The 26,204-nt window shown below is 35.9% G+C and overlaps 3 protein-coding genes across 9 annotated transcripts; 1 reads left to right on the forward strand and 2 right to left on the reverse strand.

Moving 5' to 3' along the window:
* Nucleotides 1-780: 780 nt before the first annotated feature.
* Nucleotides 781-21,825, reverse strand: LOC122534510 (GTP-binding protein 2). The gene is made up of 8 exons (XM_043665208.1): nucleotides 21,719-21,825; nucleotides 4,624-4,871; nucleotides 2,756-3,034; nucleotides 2,386-2,676; nucleotides 1,994-2,254; nucleotides 1,537-1,927; nucleotides 1,167-1,452; nucleotides 781-1,092 (listed from the first exon to the last, which is right to left on the reverse strand). Exons 3-8 carry the CDS (start codon nucleotides 3,030-3,032, stop codon nucleotides 808-810), a joined length of 1,791 nt encoding a protein of 596 aa, XP_043521143.1. The 5' UTR covers nucleotides 3,033-3,034; nucleotides 4,624-4,871; nucleotides 21,719-21,825; the 3' UTR covers nucleotides 781-807.
* On the forward strand, nucleotides 4,881-25,777 carry LOC122534507 (BTB/POZ domain-containing protein 7). 6 transcript variants are annotated; one of them, XR_006307918.1, is made up of 13 exons: nucleotides 4,881-5,609; nucleotides 7,482-7,578; nucleotides 8,569-8,829; nucleotides 9,024-9,388; nucleotides 9,541-10,091; nucleotides 10,223-10,386; nucleotides 10,478-10,862; nucleotides 10,941-11,093; nucleotides 11,455-11,611; nucleotides 11,731-11,909; nucleotides 22,617-22,829; nucleotides 23,078-24,359; nucleotides 24,923-25,777. XR_006307918.1 is itself a non-coding variant. In XM_043665198.1 (12 exons), exons 3-12 carry the CDS (start codon nucleotides 8,588-8,590, stop codon nucleotides 23,363-23,365), a joined length of 2,697 nt encoding a protein of 898 aa, XP_043521133.1. In that variant the 5' UTR covers nucleotides 4,881-5,609; nucleotides 7,482-7,578; nucleotides 8,569-8,587; the 3' UTR covers nucleotides 23,366-25,777. The 6 variants fall into 6 exon arrangements, 5 of the variants coding, with proteins under 5 accessions (XP_043521133.1, XP_043521136.1, XP_043521137.1 ...); XM_043665198.1 differs by having other exon boundaries at nucleotides 23,078-25,777; XM_043665201.1 differs by having other exon boundaries at nucleotides 23,081-25,777.
* Nucleotides 12,520-19,683, reverse strand: LOC122534511. Of its 2 annotated transcripts, none has more exons than XM_043665210.1 (2): nucleotides 19,659-19,683; nucleotides 12,520-14,180 (listed from the first exon to the last, which is right to left on the reverse strand). In XM_043665210.1, the coding sequence occupies exon 2, from the start codon at nucleotides 14,171-14,173 to the stop codon at nucleotides 12,932-12,934; it is 1,242 nt and encodes a 413-aa protein (XP_043521145.1). In that variant the 5' UTR covers nucleotides 14,174-14,180; nucleotides 19,659-19,683; the 3' UTR covers nucleotides 12,520-12,931. The 2 variants fall into 2 exon arrangements, with proteins under 2 accessions (XP_043521145.1, XP_043521144.1); XM_043665209.1 differs by lacking the exon at nucleotides 19,659-19,683 and adding an exon at nucleotides 14,274-14,521.
* Nucleotides 25,778-26,204: the final 427 nt, after the last annotated feature.

Consider the following 26,204-nt stretch of genomic DNA (forward strand, 5'->3'; position numbering starts at 1 on the left):
TTACGCAATCTTGCAAAAATCATTTGCAATTTCGACACATATATAAATACAACCGTCTTAAGTAACATTCTTTGACACACAAAACTTTGTATACATGAGATATAACATAATTTTTTTTTTTTAATCCTAATGCACTCGATACTTATCATGACAATAATCAATTACGAAGATATCTATTCTGCAGTTAAATATAATCTTTTGTTTTTTAGTAGCAGAATAAATAGATACGTAGTCAAGATAGAGAAACATTGCATTATTATAATGATTGTTCTCACAACGAATTTTTAAACTTTCGTCACACACAAAAAGATGACACTAAAGAGTTAAAAGGATCTTTTATTTCGTAACACGAAAAAAAGGATAATTGTCAGTAACTTCATAAATATTATAATACTATAATTTAATTTAAAGTAAATGAAATTTTATGATTCTAAAATCTCTTTCTTTCTTTCACTCTTTTTTATAAGAAAACTTACTTCTGTTTGTGTCTGAACATTCTTAACAGATAATTTACATTTACTATTACTCTGTATTGCTTCGTTTGTTATTAAATTTTAAATAATATATTTTTTTTAACACGAAAAAAAATATTCTAGAAATCAACTGATCTTTACTTTTTTTCAGATAAAAAAAAATTTCATTTTAAGAATACGGAGAACTAAATTATTCGAAATCTGACATATTTTACAACAAATACCGGTATTTTTAAAATACTAAGTGCATGACGTAATTATATCTAATATTTAAGTAACTAAATTTTTTATTATCTTCGTGAAGATATTATATATTGTAATACTTTTATTTAATTTATTGCATACTGTTTTGCTGATCTAATAGTGGAAATATCTGTGTTATTTTACCAATTCCTTTTGTACGACCTTCTCGCAATAGTAGTCGCATACCGACATGTAAATATTCTGGATGATTAACAAATCTAAACAACACAGATGCCGTATCGTTTGTTTGCAAACCTCTGTCTTTTGCATCCATTATTCCTTTAATGATACATGTTTGTCTTACATTTCCCACATGTACGGTTGTTTGAAAACCAGAGTATATTGCCGTTGCGTGGTATACTATTAATACAGTAGCCTATAAAATATTTATTAGTAATTCATTTAAATTCTATATATATTTTATATCAGATATCATTATGTTAAACATACTTGGAAAAAAAGTGTCGCATGAGGTTGATCCCATAACGATATTAAAACCATTCCAGGTCGTAGATGAGGCAAAGGAGGACTTCGATTTGTTGGTGGTGCTAATGTTAGACTAGCGCTCTGCGATGCTCTTACTAAACAACATGGAGCTTTGTTTCGATGTAAACTAACAACTTTAACGGGACTGAATTCGCCATCTGGTAAAGGGCCTACCAATAATCGAGTTCCAGGAGCAATTGCTCCTTTCACAAGCAATCCTCCTAAAACAGGTTCATTCAACCCTGCTACTCTATACGAAATAAAAAAAAAAATCTTGGCTTTATACGATTACTATAATGATCTTTCAATTACATTTTTAGGGAAAAGTATGTACCTGAAAGTTTCATCAATTTGAAACAAACATGATTCAGAATCTGAATCTGTAGAGTTTACGTCATATGGTGATAAATTCTTGATGAAATTTGTCAAATCTTCTAAACCTTCTCCAGTAACGCAACTTACATTGAAAACTGGTATTATATCTGATTCATAATCCCATGACATTTGATTTTTATTACACATTATTAATTGTTTAGAATATCCCTGTGCTTTAATAGCGTTTTCTAACTGATTTATTGTTTCAGGTATACTGTAAAAACCGAGATCAATTTTGTTTACAACTATAAAAAATGGAAGTCCTAATGTAAGACACAATGCCATATGTTCTTGCGATGCTTCATTCATAGGCGGTGCTACGACTAACATTACGTGATGAGGTGAATATCCTGAGAATATAAATCGTTTTGGTAAGTAAACTTGACGATTTAGTAAGGTAAATCGAGTTACTGTACCTGTGAGACCAAGTACCGTAGTCCTTAAATATTTACGATGGCCGGCTAGATCTATAAATGTAACAACTTTTGATGCATGTTCACATATTTCTTCTGCGGTTGCCATTTCCGCATAATTTAGAACATGTCCCTCGTTATCAAAGCCTATAATTTCATGCGATATCGACGATGTACGACCTGTTTTTATCTCATGAAGATGTCGTAACATATTCAACCTTGCTCTCCCTCTACCGTTATCTAGTTCGCCCTGGGTTAATACTCCTACATACATTTCAGATACATTAAAATTTACATTTCAATTGAAATTTTATAAACTAGACGAGCAACAAATTTAGCAGAGTAAACTCTAAGTATATTTCTCTACCTTAAATGTCCTCTGCTAATCCTCTCACCTAAGAGAGTTGATTTTCCAGCATCCTGTGCACCAGTGACTGCAAGTCTCAAATCAACAATGTCCTGATCCTCTCTATCACCTTTTCTTAATTTTTTCACTAAAACTTCTGCTACTTGTCTTTCCTCTCTATTGTGACACGCGGTCATATCTTTGTTTTTAGAATTAGCGTGTCGTTCACGTAGTACACTTGTCGTCGCGCCTAATCTAGCAGCCATATCATTTAAAGTTTTCAATGATGCTTTCATATCTTCTCTTGTTAAGCCTGTTAATTTCCCATTGTCTTCCACGCCTAATAATTCAACAGTGATTTGATAAATAATGTAATCATTAAAAATAATTATAGTTTATGATTAATTATAATTTCATACCAATTTGATAAATAGCTTCTCCATGGCCTTCTCTGAGACGCCATTTCATTTGTGTTACAAGGTGTTCAAATCTTTGACTAGACGGATTTATTAATTTTAATTTGTATTCAATGTTACCCTGTTCGGGTTCTGGTGGTAGCCTTTCTTCTTGATCATCATCGATACTTGAGTTTTCATAGTCTGACATTCGATTACCTTCATTTTCTGAATCATTCCAAGTATCTCTCCTAGTAGCTTTGTTATTATCTGAATTAAACAATTCCAAGAACGAGTCCATATCTGTAAATAAAAATTGATAATTATCATAAAATATACTTCAAGACAATATTTTTTAATCAATAATTAACAATTATATTTAATATTTGAAAACAAAATAAATTGTTTTATATATGTTATATATAAAATTATTTTGAAAGCTTCATAATTATAACATTCTTCTGTTATTGTGGCCAACAAAATGTCTAAATGAAATCTAGTTACCAATTCATAAATTATAAATTGCATCACATGATATTGCATCATATCTTGAATCACATATATTTTATGTATAAAGTACAATATTACAGCAATCGGTGTTCATATATATTATTCATTCACATTGTCTATTATAAAATTGTGCTTAATTTAATTTGCCACATGAAGATAATAAAAATTATTTTAATAGAGAAACATTTTAATTGTCGTTTGTTGTTTTTTTACAATTCTATTATCTATCTAATGTAAACGTATAATAAAACATATTTAACATATTAGTCACTAATGAAAACGATTGAAACTTGTGCCCTTTGGTCTTAAATTTCAAGTCCTAACCATTCTTCATTTGTTTATGTTTGTATAAGATACTTATACAGACATAAACATATCGATTTTCGATTCAGACAACGAGACATTGTTCTGAAATGAAGCGATAGGACTGATATATTCATTTCTATATAAAATCGATGTAAATCCGATGTACTATCGCTTTTGTGAAATCAAAATCGAACCTGGTGTGATTCAAAATCTTTTTCATTCATAACTCATAATTATTTCAAGATTATTACGATTATTTTAAAATTGTTTGAGTCAGTGTTTTTTTCAGTGAAAAAGTTAAAGTTTTTTTTTTTTTAAATCGTTTCAATCCTCAATAATACTTAAAATACACAAATAATTATTAATCAGGCAACAACTAGACAGTAATTATTAATTAGAAAACAGTAGATACAATTTATTTCTTTGCTAAAATAATTTTATACATCACATACCTATACACAATACATATTGACCAACATATAGAACAGTATTAGTCAATAATTGTTTAATCTACATTCTGCAAGTAAACATTACGTATAAATTATGTTATACGTAGATTTGTATTTATTTTATTTGTAAAATAAAGTCATATAATTATGTAAATGATATATTTTCATTACAAAACTAATTTTATACAAATAATGTTTCTCGAAGCACGTGTTAATCCACATTTGTATTCACATTTGTGATTTCAAGGTTTGGCAGCGAGTTTAAAATATATTGTATAAATATTCAAGCGCGCCAAATCAATGAATCCACACTATGACGCTGTAACAGCTGTACATACATGTATGTATGTATATATGCAATATTGCTTGATGCAACGAAAACGAAAACAAAATTACACGCGAGTGAAGCGTTCGTGACGTATAAGCGAGAATGTGTTTGCAAATTGCGACTGGTAGTTGCATTGATTGCCAATTGATTTTGCCAAAATCGATAATTACGAAGTTAGATGTTCTCGTCGAAATAGCAGCGTATTGTAAAATTGGAAACGAATTATGTATATAATGTAGGAAAACGTCATGATTGTACACCGACGATAATGCGACGAGAAATGTCTCAAAAAAACTTACTGCATTTTACAAACAGATGTTTGCTTTTGAAATCGAAATCACGCTCGGCACCCACGTCAAAGTTGAACAACACAACATGCAAACCTCTCACTTTCTCTCCCGCTTTTTTCCCAACACTCGATCGTGCACGATTTACTCAAGATTTGTTACTAGCCTTGCCAAACCATTCTTCTGCGCTTGAAACGTATTTAGTTCCAACCACGCACTTTTCAGAGATGGCGCCGCAGTCGCCTTCATTGTGGCTCCACCTTTAGGGTAAAGAGTTCATTAGTTCCATGGAAACGCAGGGTAACAGTTCGTGACAACCGTTCCGATCATGGAATTCGCTTGAACGAAAACAAAACGCGTTGGCTCTTCGATAATAAATCGAAGAAATAATCGCCACTGCCGCCGATCAGTAAACCTAACCTCACGAACGCCCCGGCCCTGTCAGGATTCGGTCACGAAGCGCTTGATCGCGGAATTGTGTATTCGCGCATGATCAGATGTAATATAAATCTTTCTGTGTCAAAAGAAAAATTCCTCCGCTGTGTGTATGCCTTGAACGATACTGTTATCTGTGAAAGCGTCGCGAACGTAAACAATACTATTTCACACGTTATTTTTAACATTACGCGTTATTTTCGTTTCGCCTATTGTCGAGCCTGCTACAGTTAGCAATGATTACCGTCGAGGTTTGTTTTCGTGCGACCAGACGTACCTCCGTGTTCTCGATAACGCGTCGTCGTCTGCATGGCTCTATTTACCTAACGTGTCTAAATACCCGTTCCTCGTAAACCACCCCCCATAGATTCCGTTGATGCAGAAATGCAACGTACGAGTGATACATATCGCGCGGCAATTAAGTTTTATTTACATGCAGACTGAGCTGACGAGCATAAACATGGCCGTCGCGTTTTGTGATGATTACTCGTGCCAGTTTGAATTCAAGGAAGTCCTCCGAGAATGAAAATAATGGATGGAACGCGTGCACCCGAGATATCCAGGTAACAAGACACTTCCGTGCTTCGTAGACGTTCACGACGCACCCTGCGATTATATCCCGCTTTCTGATCTCATTGTATCTCGATATTATCGTCATACACCACGTATACCTGCACGTTCGTTATTAGATATGTGTTCCTTTTTCCTTTTTCATTCTCTTCTGTTTCTGTTTTGTTCTTTCATTCCTCCTTATTTTTTCCCTCGCGTAATCGTGGAGGTGACTGAACTTGCTAGGGCGTACGTCATACGCTTGTTAAACACGCAACGCGATCGCTATCATAGCTCAGCTGACTACTATTGACCTATTGATGCGTTGCTGTCAGTAGAAGTTTTTTTTGGCTCTGTTTTGTAATGGAATTACTGAATGCTCTGCGTTCCGATTTTCTCGCGTATAGTGTCTTCCATCCTTGTCTCGTCGAGTCAGCGATTTTTCAATACATTTTGCGTTATATTTTTTTAAAAACAGCAATTGAATTTGATTATACTCTCAATTGCAAATGCTTTATCTTCATTTTGCAGTACAAGCAATATACGTATTTTTATCATAATCCATATATAATTACAGTAATTCACGTATAATGTAGAGTTATCAGTAGTTATTGCTTCATCACGTTTCTCATTTTCGTTGCCCTTTTCACTTATATATGTATGTAAAAATTAGAAGCATATATTTAAATGTAAAAGAGCTATATCTAAAGATATACTTGTTTTTAGATCATTTTTATTGTATGTTATAAGCTTTTTTGTAATTATGCTTATGTAGATATGAGGTGAAATACTTTGATCCATTTTGATATTTGCAAATGCTCCACTTATATTTTGAATTTGTATTTGTGCTAACCAAGAATGTATTGAATGTATGTTTATAACAAAACTGCTTAGTAAGAGGATATAAATGATATTAAACTGAATAAGTAATGCATATTATAAAAACCAAATCTCACTGTAACAATATATTTAAATTTGCATTTCTGTTTTAAATTATAGTTCAAATCATGTTTTATAAACTTTTATAACACTCCAGTAAGAAGTATTCATTGTTTTATAATGATAATAAGTTTTGCTCCTGTTGCTCTTTATGTATAAACTAGATTAAATGTTAAAGGTCATTCAGATATTTATAAATGATATTATAAATAAAATTAAACCTAAACTTTATTCTATATTCTTTCATTTATTCACTTTAAGTTTCAAAAGGGCAAAGTGGATTAGAGTTGTTATTAACATTAGCATTTCATCTGTTGTGTTCATAATGAATACAAATTTCATTTTTAAAGATGTAACTTTATTAATGTCTTTATTGTTTAATATGGATGGTTAATTTATTTTTTTCTTTTTTACCATCTGGAAAGAATTATGTGTATAAAGAAATTTCTACAATGATTATAGTTTTTATTAAAATGTTATGTTTAAAGATTTCTCACAGTCAATAAATGTTCACGATTACCATATAGCAGAATTCAGATGCTATGTATAGTATTTGGGAAAACCAGTTTTCATCATAGAGCCGTATTTGTCACATGAAAGTTATCAAATAAAGATTGCAATTGCACTAGTGCACTTGTGACGTTATATAATAAAAGAAACTAGTCCAAAGAGGTCACAAATACATAAGTGTTATCACTATTCTGCTACCAAGCCAATCCAAAGTATTCGTTTCATTGCACTTGCCTGCAAGCAGTTACTTTTAATAGAAATTAGTGCTTATTTTTCAAGCTTCCGCATAGATAAGGTAAATTGGAGAGTTTTAAAAAGGAATCTTTAACTCCCAAAACAGCTTGATAAAAGTAATCCTTGTAAGATTACTATACACATGACTGTAACAGCGTCATAACAGCGTCTGATGTGACTTTCAAAAATTTGTTCCTTTCAAGCCTCGATAATTTCGTCGGAAATGGGTGAGAAAAGTATCGAGCATTGAGCGTGTCCATTTAAAAGGCGCTACCGAATTCAATGCAGTGCACTTTCTAGGTAAATATCGTATGTTGGCTAAGAAAGTGAAAGTTTAAGATGCGATCAGCAACTTTCGTTATTTTTACGTAAATCTTTTCGTCACGTGATTGCACGCTCTTTCTTTTTTTCTTCTTCTTTTTTTTCTTTTTTTTTTGTCAATGAAAAAATTGGAGCAACATTCCGAATAAAATTTGAACGATACACTCGAAGGTATTTGAAATAATTCAAGTAATTTTTCAGGCAGTAAATTCGATGAAATGAATTTTTCAGGTAGTACATAGAATCGATCGTTGTGCATGGTAAAAGTTTTAATTGTTTACTGAAAACGAGACTGCATCTGGCACTGTTCGTTTGAAATATTGACCTTGATATGTGTTGATTTTTGGCACCGTCATAAATATTGTATATATGGATAGTGAACAGCGTTTACAAAAAGAACAAAAAGAAAGGGAAAAACGTATTTTAGAGAAAGGAAAATAAAATATTTGAAATTTTTTTTTTACATCATTATTCGATATGTATAAATTGCATATTTGGTCAATGTTTAAAGCGACCCGTCTGGGTGGACTTGCAATTAGATAAGAATGAGACCGGAAAGTAGTACTTTAACAAACATTTGTCCATCGCAGACGTTGCCAACTTTTTAACAAAAGTAACATCGAATAAAAGGATTTTGCAAATGTTATTTTCGTCTCTTATCTTCGAAGCATTCTTCCGTGGTGAAATGAATGTTTAATATGTTTCATGTCGCTCGAGTCAAAATTCCTTGTTCATGATAAAAAATAAAAAAGAAAAAAAAGATAAATTTAAAAGAAAATTTTCAATGGAAATGTTATTACGGCGTAAGACATGTTAATATTCTGATAAAAACGAAACAGTATCTATTAGTCATCGAGGAGAATCGTTCGAACAAATTTACAAAATAATATTTGAAGACGTTCAAGCGTGGTACGATTACGTTCGATAAGCACGAGTACGGCATGTAAAAAGGCGCACAAATGATTTCAGGCTGTTGTCTGGGTGAGCAATGAATGTATTCCGAATTTTGACACCGTGTGTATTGCAACGTAGACGACCAAAGGAGGTTGATAATTCCGATAAAAGGGATTGCTGGTTCGTGAAAAGACGGCGTGGAGATGCTTCCTACATGATACATAGAATGGGTGCTTCTGCATCGTCAAGCATTACCAGTGTAGGTGGAGATTCGGTCCAAGCAGCTAGACTTTCATCCTCTGGTAATCCACCTGATCAACATGGCATTGCTATCAGGTATTTAAACATTTAACATCGGATCTTGTTATCTGATTCACTGCTTCGTTTCCTTTTATCAGCCAGATCTGCACATTATAGAGACCACGCTTTAACGATGCACAGCTGCGAGTATCTTTAGCAGCATTTTAACGAGCTCTTTGATCGCGGATCAACGATTACGGAACTGATAAAAGCCTTATGTCTATTTGCAGGGAAAAGAAGAAGAAAATGACGGGGTTCGCGACGTTACGGAAGAAATTTATTCGAAGACGTCGGTCTTCAAAGGCCTGCGACCATGGCAGGATAATCCGAGATTTGGTCTCAACATGGAGCCATTTAGAAGCAACGGCGCTTCTGGAGGAGTACGAGGCGTTGGCTGCATTAAAGGATCTCCATGTCCAAGCCGAATTAGCTAGACCGCCGGCCGCCACATACAAACAGGATTTGTCGATGTTGTACGACTATAAACATTGTTCTGATGTGGATCTCGTCTACCGAGGAGCGTGCTTCCCCGTTCACAGAGCCCTGTTGTCAGCCCGTTGTTCCTACTTTAGGGATTTGCTGGCTGGATGTCCGGGTATATAATTTCTCTTCTCTCGTTACAATCGTTTAACACGTACGAAAATAATACGTGGAAAAGTACAAGCTCATTTTTTTTTCCTTTCTTCAATTTCCTGACATTGTTGTGTCGTTCATTGAAAAGTTAATTTTAATTTTATTGGATCGTAGGATACGGTGCTAGGGTATGCTTGGAGCTGAGAACACCAAATCTCGAAGTACAAATGTTTTCGGCATTATTGCGATATCTCTACACTGGTGATATTTGTCCACACGATGCAGCCCTGGAAGCGAATCTTTTGCGGCGACTGAGCGAAGAATTCGGCACGCCAAATCCGCTGGAACACGATCTCAGATATCTGTTGGATACCGGTGATTACGCGGACGCCGCGTTAGTGTTCACATCGGACAGTGATTACCAGAGACCAGATAGTGGAAGTTCAGAATATGGATTCCGGCCAAAGTTAGAACTGCCATGTCATAAAGCGATACTTTCTGCGAGATCTCCGTTCTTCAGGAACTTAATACAAAGACGGACTAGATCTGGGGAAGATCACACAGAAAGAGCGCTTCATATACCCACTAGAATAGTTTTGGATGAGAGTGTAATACCGAAACGATATGCCAGAGTATTGTTACATGCAGTGTATTTAGATACAGTTGATTTATCGTTAATTATGAGAGGTAATGGTTGCGGGAACAGCGCTGGTAGTCTCGGCGAGGTAATTATGTTATTTCCCATATATTTTTTTGCAGCGGTTGCACTATTTATTAATTATTATTTATTAATTAATTTCAGAAGAGATGATTTATTATTCACTTGCAAATTATTTTTGTCTATATGTTTGTTCAGGTACAGGCTCTTACTCATACTGGACGTGTTCGACCAAGCCCCTTAGAAGAAGCAATGGAATTGTACCAAATCGGCCGATTTTTGGAGCTAGATATATTATCACAGGGTTGTGAAGATCTTATTTTAGAATACCTTACATTGGAATCGCTTCCAACCGTTTTGAAGTGAGTTTCCGACAATTCAAAGCCTTGTTAATTAAAGTGCACTTTTCAGAAGCACGTTGTTCTTACCGATTTCTAATCATGTTTTTTACAGGTGGGGCAGTCAACCTCACGGATCGGCATGGGTACATAGACAAGCGTTACATTATTTAAGGGAAGAATTCCAGCCAGTCGCTTCGTCTTCTATTCTCCATCAACTGGATCACGCGCATTTAGCGAATGTCTTGCAAAGCCATTTCTTGCAAGCGAGTGAACTTGAAATACTGCAGGCGGTACTCAAGTGGGGGGAACAAGAATTGGTGCGTCGTATGGAAGATCGGGAACCAAATTTGCTCAGTCATACGGTGCACTCCGTGACAAGAAAGGGGTTGAAGAAGAGGGATCTAAGCGACATAGAGTTACGAGAGATACTTAGCGAACTTTTACCACTTGTCAGAATGGATCACATATTACCTCCAAATAGTGAAGCGCTGGCTCAGGTACGGGACATTAAATTCGTTCAATTATTATAGATATCTATCCTCGTATGGTACTCAATGAAACTTTTACATATTTAGGCTATTAGAAGAGGATTAGTTTCAACTCCACCGAGTCATATGATAGGGGATGAGAGGGAAAATTTACGGATGAATGCATGGATAAGGGGAGGGAAGAAAAATGGATTTTTTGTAAGGCCACGCCTGTTTATGCCTTATTACGAAGAAATAAAGGTAAGTGTAAGTTGCAAAGAAAAAGAAAAAAACAAATAAACTCCGCATGAAAATTAATTTCATTGTCAAAAGTAATAATTAAATAATAAACTCAAACTCGTTCATATTGTGCAAGATCAGTTACGATGAAAATGACGATATTGTTTGCTAATCTTATCATTTAAGTTCATTAAGAATTGTATTAATTTTCACGTCGAGATAATTAGTTGTGAATAAAATTGTTAATTTGGAAGTATTATAACACGAATGAAAACAGAAATATTTCTTCTAATTAATTTTCTGTTACTATCTAATAATTATCATGGTATAACAAAATTGGTCCATGCTGATATTTTCTAATGTTGACTGAATTTCTTTATAGTCTTTAGTTGAGGAACAAATGGTCCAAGAAGCAGATTTAGTGAGATTACGAAGGCCACGATATGTGGCCGATATTCCCGATGCCTTGTACATGGTTGATGAGAAACCAAGACCAATAGGTACAGCCGGCGTGGATGTTTTAGCTGCAGCGTTTCCAGGTATTTTGATCGTTATTTCCTTATCAGGCTGTTTTATAGTTTTATTGCGTTTTCACAAGATATGAAGAAATTTACTCTTCCAGAAAAAGATTGGGTATTTGGTATGCGTTCTATTTAAGTTCCAGATTCCGCGACCTTGGCAGCTATGATGAAGCGAGAGCAGAAATTGAGGCAGTCTCCTAGTTGTCAGAGAGCTATCAGTTTGCCGCTCTCATCGCGACACGAAATTAATAGGCAAGTGCGACTACGTGTTGTGAGAGAGTTCAACTTACCTGATACGGTGGCGGATCTGCTGGAAGTGAGTACTTTTTTTTTTTATTTTTAATAGCGTTATTTGTTTAAAAACAACTTACTTCGATAAAGTATTCTGAGAAACATAAAAATGTATGTACACTTCATATTACATATGGCAAGCATTTGGCACATATTATTGCCAAACATTATTCAAACTTTGTATTCATAATAACAAATACATCTGCAGTTATTATTTGCTGCTTTTATCATTTTTCATTCTTTAAACTATCAACGTGGATATTCTGAATTACTGTTTGCTGTTTTTATTTTTCTCAGTTTTATTAACAAACGTGATTCATGTAAATACAAGTCAATTAATGTTTTCGTGCAATCAAGAAGCTGATTGTTATTGTAATTGACTATTTAGTGTTCCAACATAGTTAACTCGATTGATTAGGCCCGATTGGGAATAAATAGTTGTGATTGATGCATTTCAATGTCATGTTACATAAAATACGTGCCATTACATCGGATATCTATGGGCGTATGTCGAAACGAAATAGGACCCTTCTTGATTTACATATATTTCATTATACTGTGAATTGTCTTAGGAACATAAATCAGGAATTTTACATAACTGTCACTATTCAGGTTCAGTAGAAAATAAATATGAAATTGTGTTTATATAATAAAATAGACTCTTTATTTCGAAAAACAAGTATATGTACAAAGCAACGTGAGGCAAGTGTCTAAAATTATAGAATGAATACCCGTGCTATGTTCGAATTTGACTTTTAAACAACTATGTACTTGTATTTTAAAGCCTAACAATATAAGGTTCTCATAAGAACGTATTTGGTGTTTCTTTGACATTAAATTCTCATACTCTACAAATCTCTAACTTTTTTAACGTAACAATTTATATACACTTTTGTATAAAAGTATCTTACACAAATTCTAACATTGCATCATATATTAACATTCATGTATATAACATTCATTCAACAAAATATTTTGTACTTTGTGACTTCCATGAAAACTTCTACTATTGAATATTTAATAAGATAAAATACTACGGCGATAATATTATTTTAGCAGCCAACCTCTTTTATCAAATAGAGTCACAATGTGCGTCAATTTTTGCCTATATATTTCATCGTCAGATATATTTACGAAAACGTCGCTGCCTTCCATACTTTTCGACTCTGAGGAATTTCTTTTAGGCGCTTGAATTACTTGGACCATCATGACGCATTGAGAGAATTTTTCAGGCCCACAGCGATTGAGAATTTCGTCGAACTTCTGCTTTGAAAATCTTTCCGTGTCCACATTCAACTTCTTTAACATTTTAATGAAACAGGAATAATACAACTCGAACATATCGTCTAAATTGTTGTCCAAAATCTCTTTATTTGCGCTTGATATGAGAAAGAAGATGAGATCTTTCATACCGTAATCACGTAAACACAATTGAAAGTCTACTATCTTCATATCGACTGGTTCTCCTTTCTCATTGTGTCGAAACATCATGTTGTTCACCCAGAAGTCGTTGTGAATCAATGTCGGCCATGGTTCTTCGAGTTTTTCAGGATTATTCTTCGCTTGGTCATTGCGCTCTATGGTCCTGTTAATTCGATCCAAATACGGTTTTATTTCCTCTATACTCTCAAAGTTCGATTGAGTTTTCTTCACCATGTCGTTCACACATTTTTCTGTCGTCTCGTTTGAAATCTCCACCAACACCTCCGCTGCTATTCTTTCGTACAATTGAGGTTTCTTCATTCTCAATGCAATGGTGAGAGCGTGTAGCTTGGCCAGGTTATCGATTGCAAATTCCGTGTGCTTCCTGTCCAATCCAAAAATTCGATCCTCCGTGTTGTAGCCACTGAATTTCAGGTTCTCCAAAATGATGACTGCCTGTTCGTCAAATTCTCTTGGATTTTTCAAGCCTATCCTCCCTGCAATGAACTTTGGCACGAGGCTGTTTAGGTCCTTCTCGCTCAGACCATTTTCTATCTGAAGATTAATGAACTCCTTTGCCATCATGTCGTAGAAGTGTAGCTCCTTCTTGAACGTCACTGGACTGTTGAACAAGTCCAATAAATAGGCGGAAGTAGGTGGAAGTTTCGCCACTAGAGTCAGAGTCACCGTTTTGTTGCTTGGTCGCGTTAGAGTGACAGTGATGGCCAGCATGACGCTTCCAAAATTTTCCCCCGGCGCGGTTAGAGGTTTCCATTCGAGGTGCTTTATTCGAAGATCATTACCAAGAGCTTGCGCTAAGAGTGTGTCCAATTTCTGAATTGGCAACGGTTCGACCGACGGCGACATTGTCTCTCTGAAAATTCACAAAAATTTCTATAACGAGATCGTGCATAATCTATCGCTATTCAATCGATATTCTTTAAAGCATAGATAAGGACACACATACATATAACTTAAGAAGTACGACCTGCCGTTCAGTGCAATGGTAATGTTTCTCTTCTGTCGGCGAAGGTGTTACTATTTTATCGAAAACTCGCAAGATTTTATCTTTGCAACGTTGAAGCTTCCTTAAGCCTTGACTTATCTCGTCATATCGGGAGTACGTTACTCACAAAACCATTGTCGTAGAACTATTTATACATACAATACTGCATCACATTAGTCATCTGTTTTGCGATCACTTGCGACGTCTTACACTCAGAAGTTACTACGTAATTTTTAATGACTCCACGCTGTAATGGGTGATAGCTGTTTTATGATAACTTACTCTTTCTTTTTTTACGGCTTCCGTTTTTATTTGTCAAGTAGAACAAGCAAGTTTATTGGAGTAAATATCCCAAGTTGTAATATTTCATAGAAAATGGAGACGGCCAAAGCCAGCCGAGCAGAAATGATAACACTCTTATCAGTAATATTTTTCTTTTAGCGTAAACATTCGCGATTTAGCGATTACGCGTAAGGACTGTACGTGTTGTATTGTCATTAAATTTTAAAACCGATTCGGTTTGTCAAGCGAGTAAATAACAAATGCAAATAACATGAGAAGTTTCAGAGAAGAATAGATGATTCAATCGCTGTTCATTATATCAATGCGGATATTAAATGTAAATCAACTTTATAGTTCGAGTTATTGATACCCGAGACAGATAAACGCGCGAACGTGCGTGGCTTTGCGTGTTGGTAATTTTGAAAAAAATTGCATCATCGAATTGTCATGCATGCGCATGTGTTTCCGCGGCAAATTACATTGTTTACAGATTGTCTAACGTGATACAGGTAGAATGAACAACGAGTGAATACGTCAAGCGTATGTCTTTGCTGCTTAAGTATAAATAAACAATTTGCAATGACACAATTTTATTTAGACAATATAAAATATTTGCACGTTTAAATGTTTCTCTTTTATTTATGGCTGTTTGCAAATTGCAGTTATGTAGGTAACATTTAAGACTTGCTTCATTTTATTAGTTGCTTGAGTGCTTTGTTTTATCGAAATTTGTACAATTAACTTTCCACTCTATTATTATCTGAACAATTACTTTAAAACGCTATATATTTCTTATTGGCGGGATACAACGGGATATACTGGCGGGATATAACTTCTACGTACTATACAAATAGAGGTTTGTTTGATGCCGAATTCGAACAATCTAGTTAGCAGACTGAAATTCAAAAGGCCAGAAAAATAATGATAAAGTTACCTATTTTATGAAGTAAATCACTTAATTTTGGAATTGATTGAAAAATGCGTATTCGAACAAAAACGGCTATTGTTCTTCGAATTGTGTTAAAAGAATGAATTTGAAAAATTGATATTTAAAAGGAATACGAATATGACAGGGTGAGGAAAAGAAGAAGGAGATGCAAGATTTCTATTGTGTTCATAAAAATAACATGCAATTCAACATCTATCCAATCATCCATTCAAGTTGTCCATTGCAACTCGTTGTGATATGTGAAATAAATTATCGATTTTACGACCAAGGAGTGTGACTATCCGATGCGAATTAAACGCATCGCATTTTCATCGACTTAACTGTAGAAAGTATCGAAAACTGCAGTCACTTCTTTTTTTTTTTTTAACGCGATTCCTTCAGATCCCCGAGGAGGCCAACGAAAATTGATTTTCGAGCTCGTTACGTTGTAATACTCGGTGGATGAAACTTCATCGCGTTCCGAAGTTATTATCAGGTTCAATATTTGCGTATAATTCGGAGTAAGCCAACAAATCTGATGTTATCGTGACTATGTTAAGCTGTTAATTAAACAATTCGTTGATGTAGCAAATGTGTTTGGAAATAGTTCAGGGACCGATGTTTGAAGTGTGTTACGTATCTTTGAAATATTGTACAAATCATCGTTTGATGACTCAATGTCCACGTTATTAATTTATAATAATGTTTAGTTTACTCGTTCGTCGCTTTATCCTCTTCAATCTTCCACTTGCATTTAATCTTCCACCTGTCTGTTTCATAATTTATCTTTTATCAATTGTATTGTATCTCATTTAAGACGATATTTATAAAATACGGATATTTCTGGTTACAGAATTATAAATGATTAGTTGCTGAATTTATAATCTCTCAATCAATCCTCGTTCATTCCATTTAAAAATATTATCGCCTCCAAGCAATTGATAAATTTTTCGCTCGTTCCCCCGTCGCGTAACTTCCTTATTAAATTCAATTGAGCTTGCCCGTGGTAGAACGTAGCAACGAATAGATAGCAAATATGCCGCATACTTTTTCTTGGAAATTGCTAATTCAAGAGCAAATAGAAGTTATCTTTGAAAAGTTTCGATCACGTATCGCTCATTTTGCATAAATTATACGATTTATATTCATGATAATATGTAAAAATGCACGATATGCATTCGGTCGTCATATCTATCTCGTAAAATACATTTGACATTTATCGAATTCGCCGAGAGAGAGGCAATATATGTCAATTGAAAGCTATTAATTAACTCATTAAACGACGTTTGAGGAAGTTGTGTAATGGACACGAGTATATTTTATTACTGTTCTTTGACATATTTTACGATGGATAAATATCTGTATCTCATTTGTTTGTACTACTCAATTTATTTAATGTATCCACTAATACAGTAATATTCGTCGTCCGATAATACTGGAAAACTATGCACGTGTGTGTATGTGTGTGTGTGTGTGTGTGTGTGTGTGTGTGTGTGTGTGTGTGTGTGTGTGTTCTCTTCATTACCATATTGCTTGTACCGTGACAAAAGAGATCCTCGCCTTCCGTGTTTCGTGTACGCGAGAATTAACTTTAAAGCGCGGCTGTGAAACATCGACGCCCCGTTTCACGACCGATCTCCACCGAGTTTTTCCACGGGAGTTTCCGGGACACGGGCTTCCGTTACACGCGAGACGTCGAGCGCATCGCAATACCCGCGGGACGAAAATTGCAACAACGGCGATAATCATCGGGCCGGTGTTTTTCGGACGCGAAACGCTCGCGACACAAATTATTTACTGACGGCAGCGCGATATTTATCTCGAATGACTTCCGCAACGCTTCCCAAATGGCGTTCTCGCACGCGAGTGTGTACCGATTAGAAGGAATATCCGGACAAAATTACTGGGAATCCTCGTTCCTCGGCTGAATTCGTCATGCACGTGCACGTCTTCATTGTATTGTCAACGAATTTTCATTTTTTTTAATTTTTTTTGTCAGCGTTCAGAGGCATATTCGTTGCGTAACGCGATGACACGCCACGGGGCAGACCGTGTAATTACGCTCTTGTGCTAAGAGATCAATTATCGTCGGGCCACGAGATAAACCGCTCGCGGCTTAAATTCGACGAGAAAATGAAATTCAGAAAGGAAATCGTGTTTTATGTATGTCTGATTTATCCACCTAAATAACGAACGATTAATTTACTCGTTGCTTGGAATCATCTGTATTATACTCAAGATTCTGTCACTGGTAGATTTTTCTGAATTAATGATACTAGCTTTTTGAAGTACTGTTATAATTATCATTGGTAGTAATAACAATGGTAACATTATATTTGAGATTTTCTAAATTAACGATAGTTTTTGAAGTAAGTTTTGGTACTAATTATCATTAATAATAGTAACAATAGTGATATTATTGTTGCAACGACCAGTTGTAATTAAATTAGTTCACCAATAGTAATTAAATTATCACGGTACGACAATAACGTATAATTTTTGGACTACAATTTTTGTGACGCTGCGTTCGTTTTAAGAGATTAAGGGACGATAATATACATAGTTGTCTAACCTAATGCGCAAGATCGAAACCCTATTTTGTATCCTATCACGTCTTCTTTCCAAATTCTTCGCTGTCGCGTCACGTTAATTGTTGTCAAAAGTATTTCGATTTTGCATCTCGGGAACAGATGCTCGAAGGAAATTAGAGTTCGTAGTAAAAATAGTAGAAGGCAGAAGTGATTGTTGCAATTTTAAGCCCATTTAGAACAAAATTGCAAGATAACACGCTCGTTATTGTATTATACTTGATTTTACGTAAGTTCATGGTACGTCTATAGAAAAGAAAACTGAATAAAAAAAGAAATGAAAATTCTCTTTTGACACGTTTCTGTCTTGTTAGTTTGGAAATTGCCGACTAATAATTGTTTCCTTCACGTGTGCGTGTCCGTGAAACATTGCTATCGTTTTCACTTTGCTCGTTATAAAAAATTCATTTCAATTGGATAATTACTTCTTTTTCAACACTAACGAGCTATTTAGTTCAAAAATAGTTCGTATTGTCGTCAAGGTGATATATTCCCTTAAGTAGAAAAGCGATCGGTAGCAGCAGGCGGCAGTTTCAGATTCAATCTTCAACTCGATCCCTGGTAGAACCCGAGGAAACGTGGTAACGTAAAACGAACGACGAGTCTCCATTAAACGATATTATCTTGCATATTTTCTGCAAACGTTGATTTTTCAAAAAAAGAAAAAAAAAAAAAGAAAAAAAGAAAAGAAAGAAAGATCGTTTAGACGCCCGTTTTCACGTGTCTTGCGCACGATCATCGGCACAATTTTCAACCTTGAATTTTAATACAATTATTCTTTCACTTGAAAAGAATTTCAAATGAAGTTGGAAGCAGTCAATCTTCTTGCTCGCGTATCGTATACATCTACTTTCCATTGTATTAACTGCATTTCCCTCGTATTCGTTGCGACATTTCTCAACTTACATTTCATTCAGCATTCCTTCATCACAGGCAACGATTAAGTTATTAGAAACGGAACAATCACGCGGTGTCCATTTGATTTAAAGATATTGTTAAATCTCGATCGACGTTCCAAGTTACGCATTTCTTTTTTTATGCTCTCTCAAATTTTTGTAAAACAATGTTAGATACCAGACACTGGAAGATTTTTTTTGTTATAATTATCAGCTGACTAAAACTAAGCTAAAACTGAAACTTTCGGTATAATTTATGTACTTTATCACACTCTTTTCTTTCAAAAATCTCCCCGATTAATTTCTCTCTTTTCTACGTACGTAACGCATTTGCGTGTGTTAAAAATCTCACGCAGAACGCACGAAATATACATATATACAACAAACGCACACAGTTAATGGCATTTATTTTTGTCATTATTATTTTTGAAAAACAAATTGATTAAAAAACAATTTTCTGTAAAAACGGATGCATCCGCAGTAAACGTGCAAAACGTCTGTAATTATCTGTTATTAGATGACGAGTGCAGTGGTGGCATCTTTTATCAAATCTTATTGAAATAAAACTTTTTCACTCACCTGCGATCAGTCGATCGACGAAATACAAGAGGCTCTTTATTTTGCGAAAAAGGAAAAAAAAAAGAAAATATTCCTTTTGAGCTTGAGTCGTTATTCAAAATCGGTCGCACTGTTCGCGTTCGATGTTGCGAATAAATGAAATGCAGCCACGCCGAGTGCTCAAAAAACACTGTTGAACATTGTCGTTTGGATGAGATCAAAGCCGTTTAAAGTGGACTCTATTTATAGTGTGCACAGCGCATCAAGATATCCAACGTAATGCAATAACTGTCGCCGGAAATGATAACGACATAATATTCTTTTCTTTTATAGGTGTAATTTGCAAAAATGGGAAAGATAGAATATATAAGAGAGAATGATAAAGGAAAAGAGAAATATATCGAATCGCTTTTCAAAGTCGCTGTCGAAACGAATTGATGGCTGCCTTTTGAAATATTTCCACAACATGGAACGACAATCGCTTTACCGATGGATCACCTCGGTAATGTGATTTCTTTTCTTCCATGAACATTTTCAAATTTTCTCTCTTCTCTAGAATCTTCTTTTCTTCTAGTTTCCACGTATAAATAAGCGAAAACGTTCGGAACAACTCTCGACGCGATACAATAATAGACGATCGTTTCACTGCTTTGCAACTCGTTGAATAAACATAAAAAGCGACTCGCTGATTTCCTTTTCGCTGCACTCCTCTAATTATAAAGATATTGGACCGAGAGAAAGTGTCCGGACAGCGGAATTGTGACAGTTTTTGCTATTCGATCGATGTATTTTCTCTTTTCTTTATTATCATTCTCATTCTCTGTTCGCGTACGTTTGCGTTTGACTTAGTTTCAGTTTCCTTACGTCAGCTGTGTGTGAATGGTAGGCAGCTAAATTTAAGTTTCGAGGTTGGTCACTACCGATCGCGCCGCGCTTTGTACAACAGTGTTTTTTCTCTACTACGTTGACATTTGGGGTAGTTTCTTGGTTTTTAGGGGCTTTGAGGCTTCAGGCGAGATTTAAACGTAATGAAGACATTATACTCTTTAATTAGATTCGTTCTCCAGTTTTCTTAACTCGCTTCTTGTCTTTAAGTTAACGAAGCGAAGACTTTCCATCGCCTGTATCAAATTATTCCTGGTGTAAAATCACTTCACTTCGCTTCCTGCTAAATCCGTAATTTTTTATTAATTTACGAACGCTCTGACGGCCAACATTTACGGCAAGGAATAATTTTTAAAACGCGATCAAGAAATCAATTTGTACTTGAATTTAATTTAAAATTAATAAAGTTAGTTTTTTCTTATTTAATTAAATTCTCTTAATTTAATTAAATTTTCTTGTTTAATCTAATTTAAAATTAATAAAATTAGTTTTTTCTTGTATTTTGATGTTTTATTTAAAAAAAAAAAAAAAAAAAAGAAAATAGGTAGGAAACTTTGGTCCATTAAAAAGAAATTTCATTGAATATTTCTTATCTCGATCAGTCGAGCAGAAAGGGTTTGTTATTTGTTTCAAGAACAAATTTTCACTCGCGAGGAACATCGCAAAAGATCAACCTCTGTTCGGGAAATTTCTGTGTGTTAAACGATATGCATTTGCATGCACTTGAAACACGGCTAATCAATATTCGTATGTAAATTTACCGAGCGTAATCTCAAAGATTCCGACGTGGCGTCGTGTTTTTACAGACGAAAATACGGAAGTCTTTTCCGCTTGCGCTGCCGTCGGTAATTTTCCAATCGATCATTTACCTATCTTTGTATCAATTTCGCAATTACGCAGTCGCGGTCAGACAACTGGTGGTCACACGATCTGCGATTACGTCGGTCAGCATCGATCATTCAATGTGTAACGATATCGAGAGCGAGAGGTCGTCTGAAAGTTTTCGAACAGCTTTGGAAAGACGTGATAAAATCACCGATGCTCCGAGAAACTCGCAGACTTCGAATCTTGGGCAACTCGTTGCAAAAATTCTCGAGAAGATGAATTCAGGAAAATTTAGCAAAGCGAGAAGCCTCTATCAACGGTAGAAATATTTCAGGAAATAACTGAATCGTGTTTTCAGTTTGAAGAATTTTTAAATTCCTAATCTTCCCCTTCACGTTTCACTGACAAGAGACGAATCCGTCCTGTTAGAAACAAGTGAAATACCTGTTGCAGCGTCGAACGAATTGGCCGGATGATAGTCACAGGAGCGGCTTAGAACGCGGCCGACTGTCTCAGCGAGGCCGTGACAACTGAGCCGAGCTTCGTTACCATTTGACTTTGATCCCTATTCTCCCTCTTTTCAACGCTCATTGATGGTATCCCCGTCTTTCAGCTTCGATAAGAATTGAATTCGAATGATGTTGCTGCGTGTTAGGAGGAAACGTGGGTCACGCGTAGAACCGCAAATCGTGCATCATGATCGACAGATTTACTAATGACCATTTTCGCTTCGACGGAGCTTCCGTCCTCACGGGATATTAGTATTATTTTGAATGAAAACGAACAATGAAACATACATTGTATATGATTAATTATTTATTACATTCCGCGTGGCATTATATCATCGTTTACAGGCGAGTGACACTGCCTGGTTGGACGTGTTTAGCATGATTTTCTAATCTTTCGAAAAGGTTAAATAAGAACGGCAAAGCTTACGGGAGTAATCTAATAACGCAGCACTCGACGTTTGACGTCAGGCTTTAGAGGAGCTTTTAAGTCATGGGATTTCGTAGACGGTCTCGCCTGTCGTTGAAATACCTTGGATCTCGGTGATTAATGAATGTCGCTAAAGGTGTAAGCTATCCTGCGTTCAAGGTTCTAGTTGGGAAGTTTGTTAAGCCCCGCCGCTACGGTTTACAAATTAAGCCCGCTTTTGGACCCGTCGTAACTTTCGACCTGTCCTCTTGTTAGGGAAACACGATTTCGGTGGTTTCAAATCCGGATGAACATCGTTCAGCCAACAACGTTGTCAAGAATAGAGATTGAAAACTTGATGAACATTTTTTTTTTTTTTCTCTCGTTTTCTTATCAAAGTAATTTTTCTGTCTGCTTCCATTCGCAGAACACAGCCGCGTACAACGTGAAGGAGCAAAACGAGAGGCTGACCGACATCGAAGACATGGATTCGCCGGGTGTGGGGATCAACGCTAGAACAGCTCCGCCATTGTGCTACGGAAGGAATATGACGTTCCCGCGGCCAGCCTCTTCTTGTACCCACAGGCACGAGCTTCCAGCTATAGTCACCGAGGGTGAAAGCTGCAGACGTCTTGCGGAGGTAGGGAAATAGCTATACCTTTGTGCCCCGAAGAAGATTATTTGAAAACAAAAAAAAAAAAAAAAAAAAAAAAAAAAAAAAAATGACGAAAGATTCCGTACAATTGATCTTCGATAGGCTCCGAGATTAAATGTAGAAAGAAATCCCAAACCCTACAAAAAAGAAAATTACCAATTAACAGTTTTCTCAACTATTTCTGATAATTCATCGTTCTGTTTCTCCATTTTTTTTTTTCCATCTCGATTCAGCAACAAGAGAACAATTCGTGTAGCGATGGACAACTGTCGGGTGTGATGCCAGACGTGGCGATGGCGACAGCGTCTTTCGGTGCGTTGCAACTGATAGAGGAACAGGAACTGGAGTTGGATCTTGGAGACGGAGCTTCTCATCTCCTGCAGCACGTGTCATCGTCGAACGGGACAATGGGTTCCCACAGGTCGTCGCTTCCTCATCCACATCAGAGGCACTACACCGGCCCGCCTCCTCCACCGTACATGTACCATCGAGCTGGCACTGCCTTACCAAGATTTATTTAAGATTTCTACGAGATAAGAGGACTGTATGTATGGCAACTGTAACCAACCCCTTAACCGGGTCGTTCGTCGCTCAACGAACGAAATGGAATCACCAGGTGTACTCTTCATGTACTGCCAAGCTTGTTTTCTCAGCAGTTAGACTAGCAAAAGAAATATCTCTTGGTTGGTCTCGCCGAGGATTCGAATGAAATTCGATGAATTTAGAGGTTGGATATTTTGATTAAAATCACGCTGCTTTCCGCGACCGTGTAGAGAACGCTTCTAAAAAACGTAGTCGTAAATTAGTTTAGAATTATCATTCTGTACTCAATCAGATCAGAGAGTACGTGTGTTACGAATTGAAAGGTTCATAACAAAAAGGACCCTTGTCCACGTTTATCTTTCTTCGGGATAGCAAAAGAATACTTTAGCCCATATTTAACATACTTCGAAACAGCAGGTCACTTTGTTAGCTCCTCGGTTAATACAGTCGAGGTTCCATTGTATTCAAAAGATCCGTAACCTCTTACTCGAAGCATTCTACACACGGGTCGCATAGTCAAAGTATGCATTAAAAATGGAATATTCTAAAAGCAATTCGTCCAAATTTCAATTGCAATCTTCGACACCAATCTCAGGGCCTTTTTCTTCGCTAAAGAAGTTCAAATATCCTAGAAGTATTTCATACTTCAGCGAACGCGAGTACCCGGCCCGTCACCTGCGCCAAGTGTTTGTCTTGAATTAATTTGTAAACGCCTAAAAGGTGAGACACTTTGTGCAGGCGTCGCGGCGGACATTCGCGCGACGTGTGCGAAATTATTTACGGTCAACGATTGACTCGTTGACGCGTTCGGTATTGGTGGGACGTCTGCCTGGAGGCACTTCTGTGATACACGAAGACGTACTTCTTGTGGTTCATGTCGCGGCAAAGATTAAATCGCGCAACGTGTCGATAAAAAGGAAACTTCGTTCTCGCGGGTACAAATTTACTGATACGACGAAGAAAGGAACAATTGTACGTACTGTTTTATTTAAGCGCAGCTTAACGAACGTAGAGGACCCCTTGATTTCCACGATACATATACATGTACATGTATATGTAATATATCCATACATGTGAACATATTGTATATAATATATAGATGTACATAGATATGTATCTATATACAGAGTGTCTCGGGCTTAACAGGCTAAACAAATTTTTTTCAATATTCTATGGCTGCAACAAGGATATTACACATCTGTTTGTTAACACTTTGTTTCGAAAATTGAAATTATTACCTTCTGAAGCCCGTTTTGATTTTGCTTCGTCATGTCAGTTAATACTTGTTCAATCTGTGTCTATATCCTTTGAGGACATTTAAATGTGAGAATCCAGTGGCGCGAAATTTTATTAGAACTTTTTAACAAAGGCAAAGTTTGGGCGTTAAATCTCGAGACACGCTGCATATCTATAAATATAAATATATATATATAGTATATATATTTATAACTGTAAGCCGGATTCGGGAGACAATTCGATCGTGGAAAGTTCATGCTTGTTAGGTACAATCATGTAATAATAAATGTAACTTCTAGGTGCAGACGCGTGCGAGATGCAGTTATGCAGCTGTGGTTCATATACGTACGGACGTCGTGTATGCGCATAGGCGTGAATACAAATTGCGTGTGACTGTGTATGTAGCGTACACGAATGCGCGAGCTCTCTAAGTACCATATAAAGTGTTAATTAGACGATTATGTCGCCGATGTTGCGAGAGCGAATGAATGAATTAATTGCCGAATAAAACAATACGATGGGATCGAAGTGTGTGTGAGAGAGAGAAAGAGAGGAACGAATGAATCTTTCGAGGGAGAACGAGAGAACGAGAGAAATTGAGAAAAATGAAGTATATGAAGTTGTGTATCGTGATGGAGTGGAAGAGAGAGTGAGGAAGAGGGAGAGAACGAAGGCCACACGGAACGTGCAGGTATATATGATCAGTGTTTCCGAACAGTCATTGTTCTTTATTTAAAAGGAGACGCCGCTACGGGGTATGATCTTTGCTAATTCATATTACCTATGATATTCAATAAAAATTATTTAAATATTAGTAGATGCACTTTATCTTCGAGCAGCGTTATCGTTAATAAATTATTATTTTTTACGAATCGATTTCCGGTGCGTGATTTTTGCGTTTACAGAGAGGCGCGCGACAGGTCTCTGAACAATCCTTTTTTTTTTTTCCGTCGATTTTCCCTGTTGTTGAAACTTATATAAACGTAATGTTTCGTATTGTCTCGCCCGCTGTACAATATTTCGAACATATCGTGTTCAGATAGTAGCCAAGATACGTCGATCCCTTGTTTTTCAATGATAATTCGATAGTTTGGTTCGTATTTTGTCATGGAAAACAACAAGACAGAAATAAAAGGACGTTCGTTAAAAAAAAAGAAACAAACAAAAACGGCTCCGTTATTTTTACATGATTTACTCACAAATTGAGTCAGAGTTCTATAATCTTTTTCTTTTTCTATTCCATTAAAATTGAAACTGAGGATAGAGAGTCAAGGACGTGCAATGGTCTTTCGCGCGACACTGCAAGAAAATTGTATCTTTCTCATTAAATCAGTGAGTCTGTTACGTAATATCGAATTGGAATTAGAAATTATATCTATACGAGATCGACGAGATCGATTTGTGGGTCTATCATCATTGTATCCACGTCCGTTTTATTCGCTGGATGACATAGTTTTTCCATAGTTAGCTAGTTGTTTCGTGTCTGATTTTTTTTATTTTATTTTTTTTTGGTCACATTGTCATTTATCTATTTTTATCATTCTGCAGCGAAGACACGAAGTTCTGTGTGTTATTTTAATT

The sequence above is a fragment of the Frieseomelitta varia genome, unplaced genomic scaffold, assembly GCF_011392965.1.
Source record: "Frieseomelitta varia isolate USP_RPSP 00005682 unplaced genomic scaffold, Fvar_1.2 scaffold_607, whole genome shotgun sequence".
Lineage (NCBI taxonomy): Eukaryota > Metazoa > Arthropoda > Insecta > Hymenoptera > Apidae > Frieseomelitta > Frieseomelitta varia.

What these genes read in the sequence shown, in the direction of transcription:
- LOC122534510 (XM_043665208.1), bottom strand. Translation starts at nt 3,032, where the DNA reads ATGGACTCGTTCTTGGAATTGTTTAATTCAGATAATAACAAAGCTACT. An exon ending in TACGGTACTTGGTCTCACAG is followed by an intron (nt 1,928 to 1,993) that starts GTACAGTAACTC and finishes TTATATTCTCAG; the next exon opens with GATATTCACCTCATCACGTA. An exon ending in CAAATTGATGAAACTTTCAG is followed by an intron (nt 1,453 to 1,536) that starts GTACATACTTTT and finishes TATTTCGTATAG; the next exon opens with AGTAGCAGGGTTGAATGAAC.
- LOC122534511 (XM_043665210.1), bottom strand. Translation starts at nt 14,173, where the DNA reads ATGTCGCCGTCGGTCGAACCGTTGCCAATTCAGAAATTGGACACACTC.
- LOC122534507 (XM_043665198.1), top strand. Translation starts at nt 8,588, where the DNA reads ATGAATGTATTCCGAATTTTGACACCGTGTGTATTGCAACGTAGACGA. An exon ending in TTTGCTGGCTGGATGTCCGG is followed by an intron (nt 9,389 to 9,540) that starts GTATATAATTTC and finishes ATTGGATCGTAG; the next exon opens with GATACGGTGCTAGGGTATGC. An exon ending in ATAGTGAAGCGCTGGCTCAG is followed by an intron (nt 10,863 to 10,940) that starts GTACGGGACATT and finishes TTACATATTTAG; the next exon opens with GCTATTAGAAGAGGATTAGT.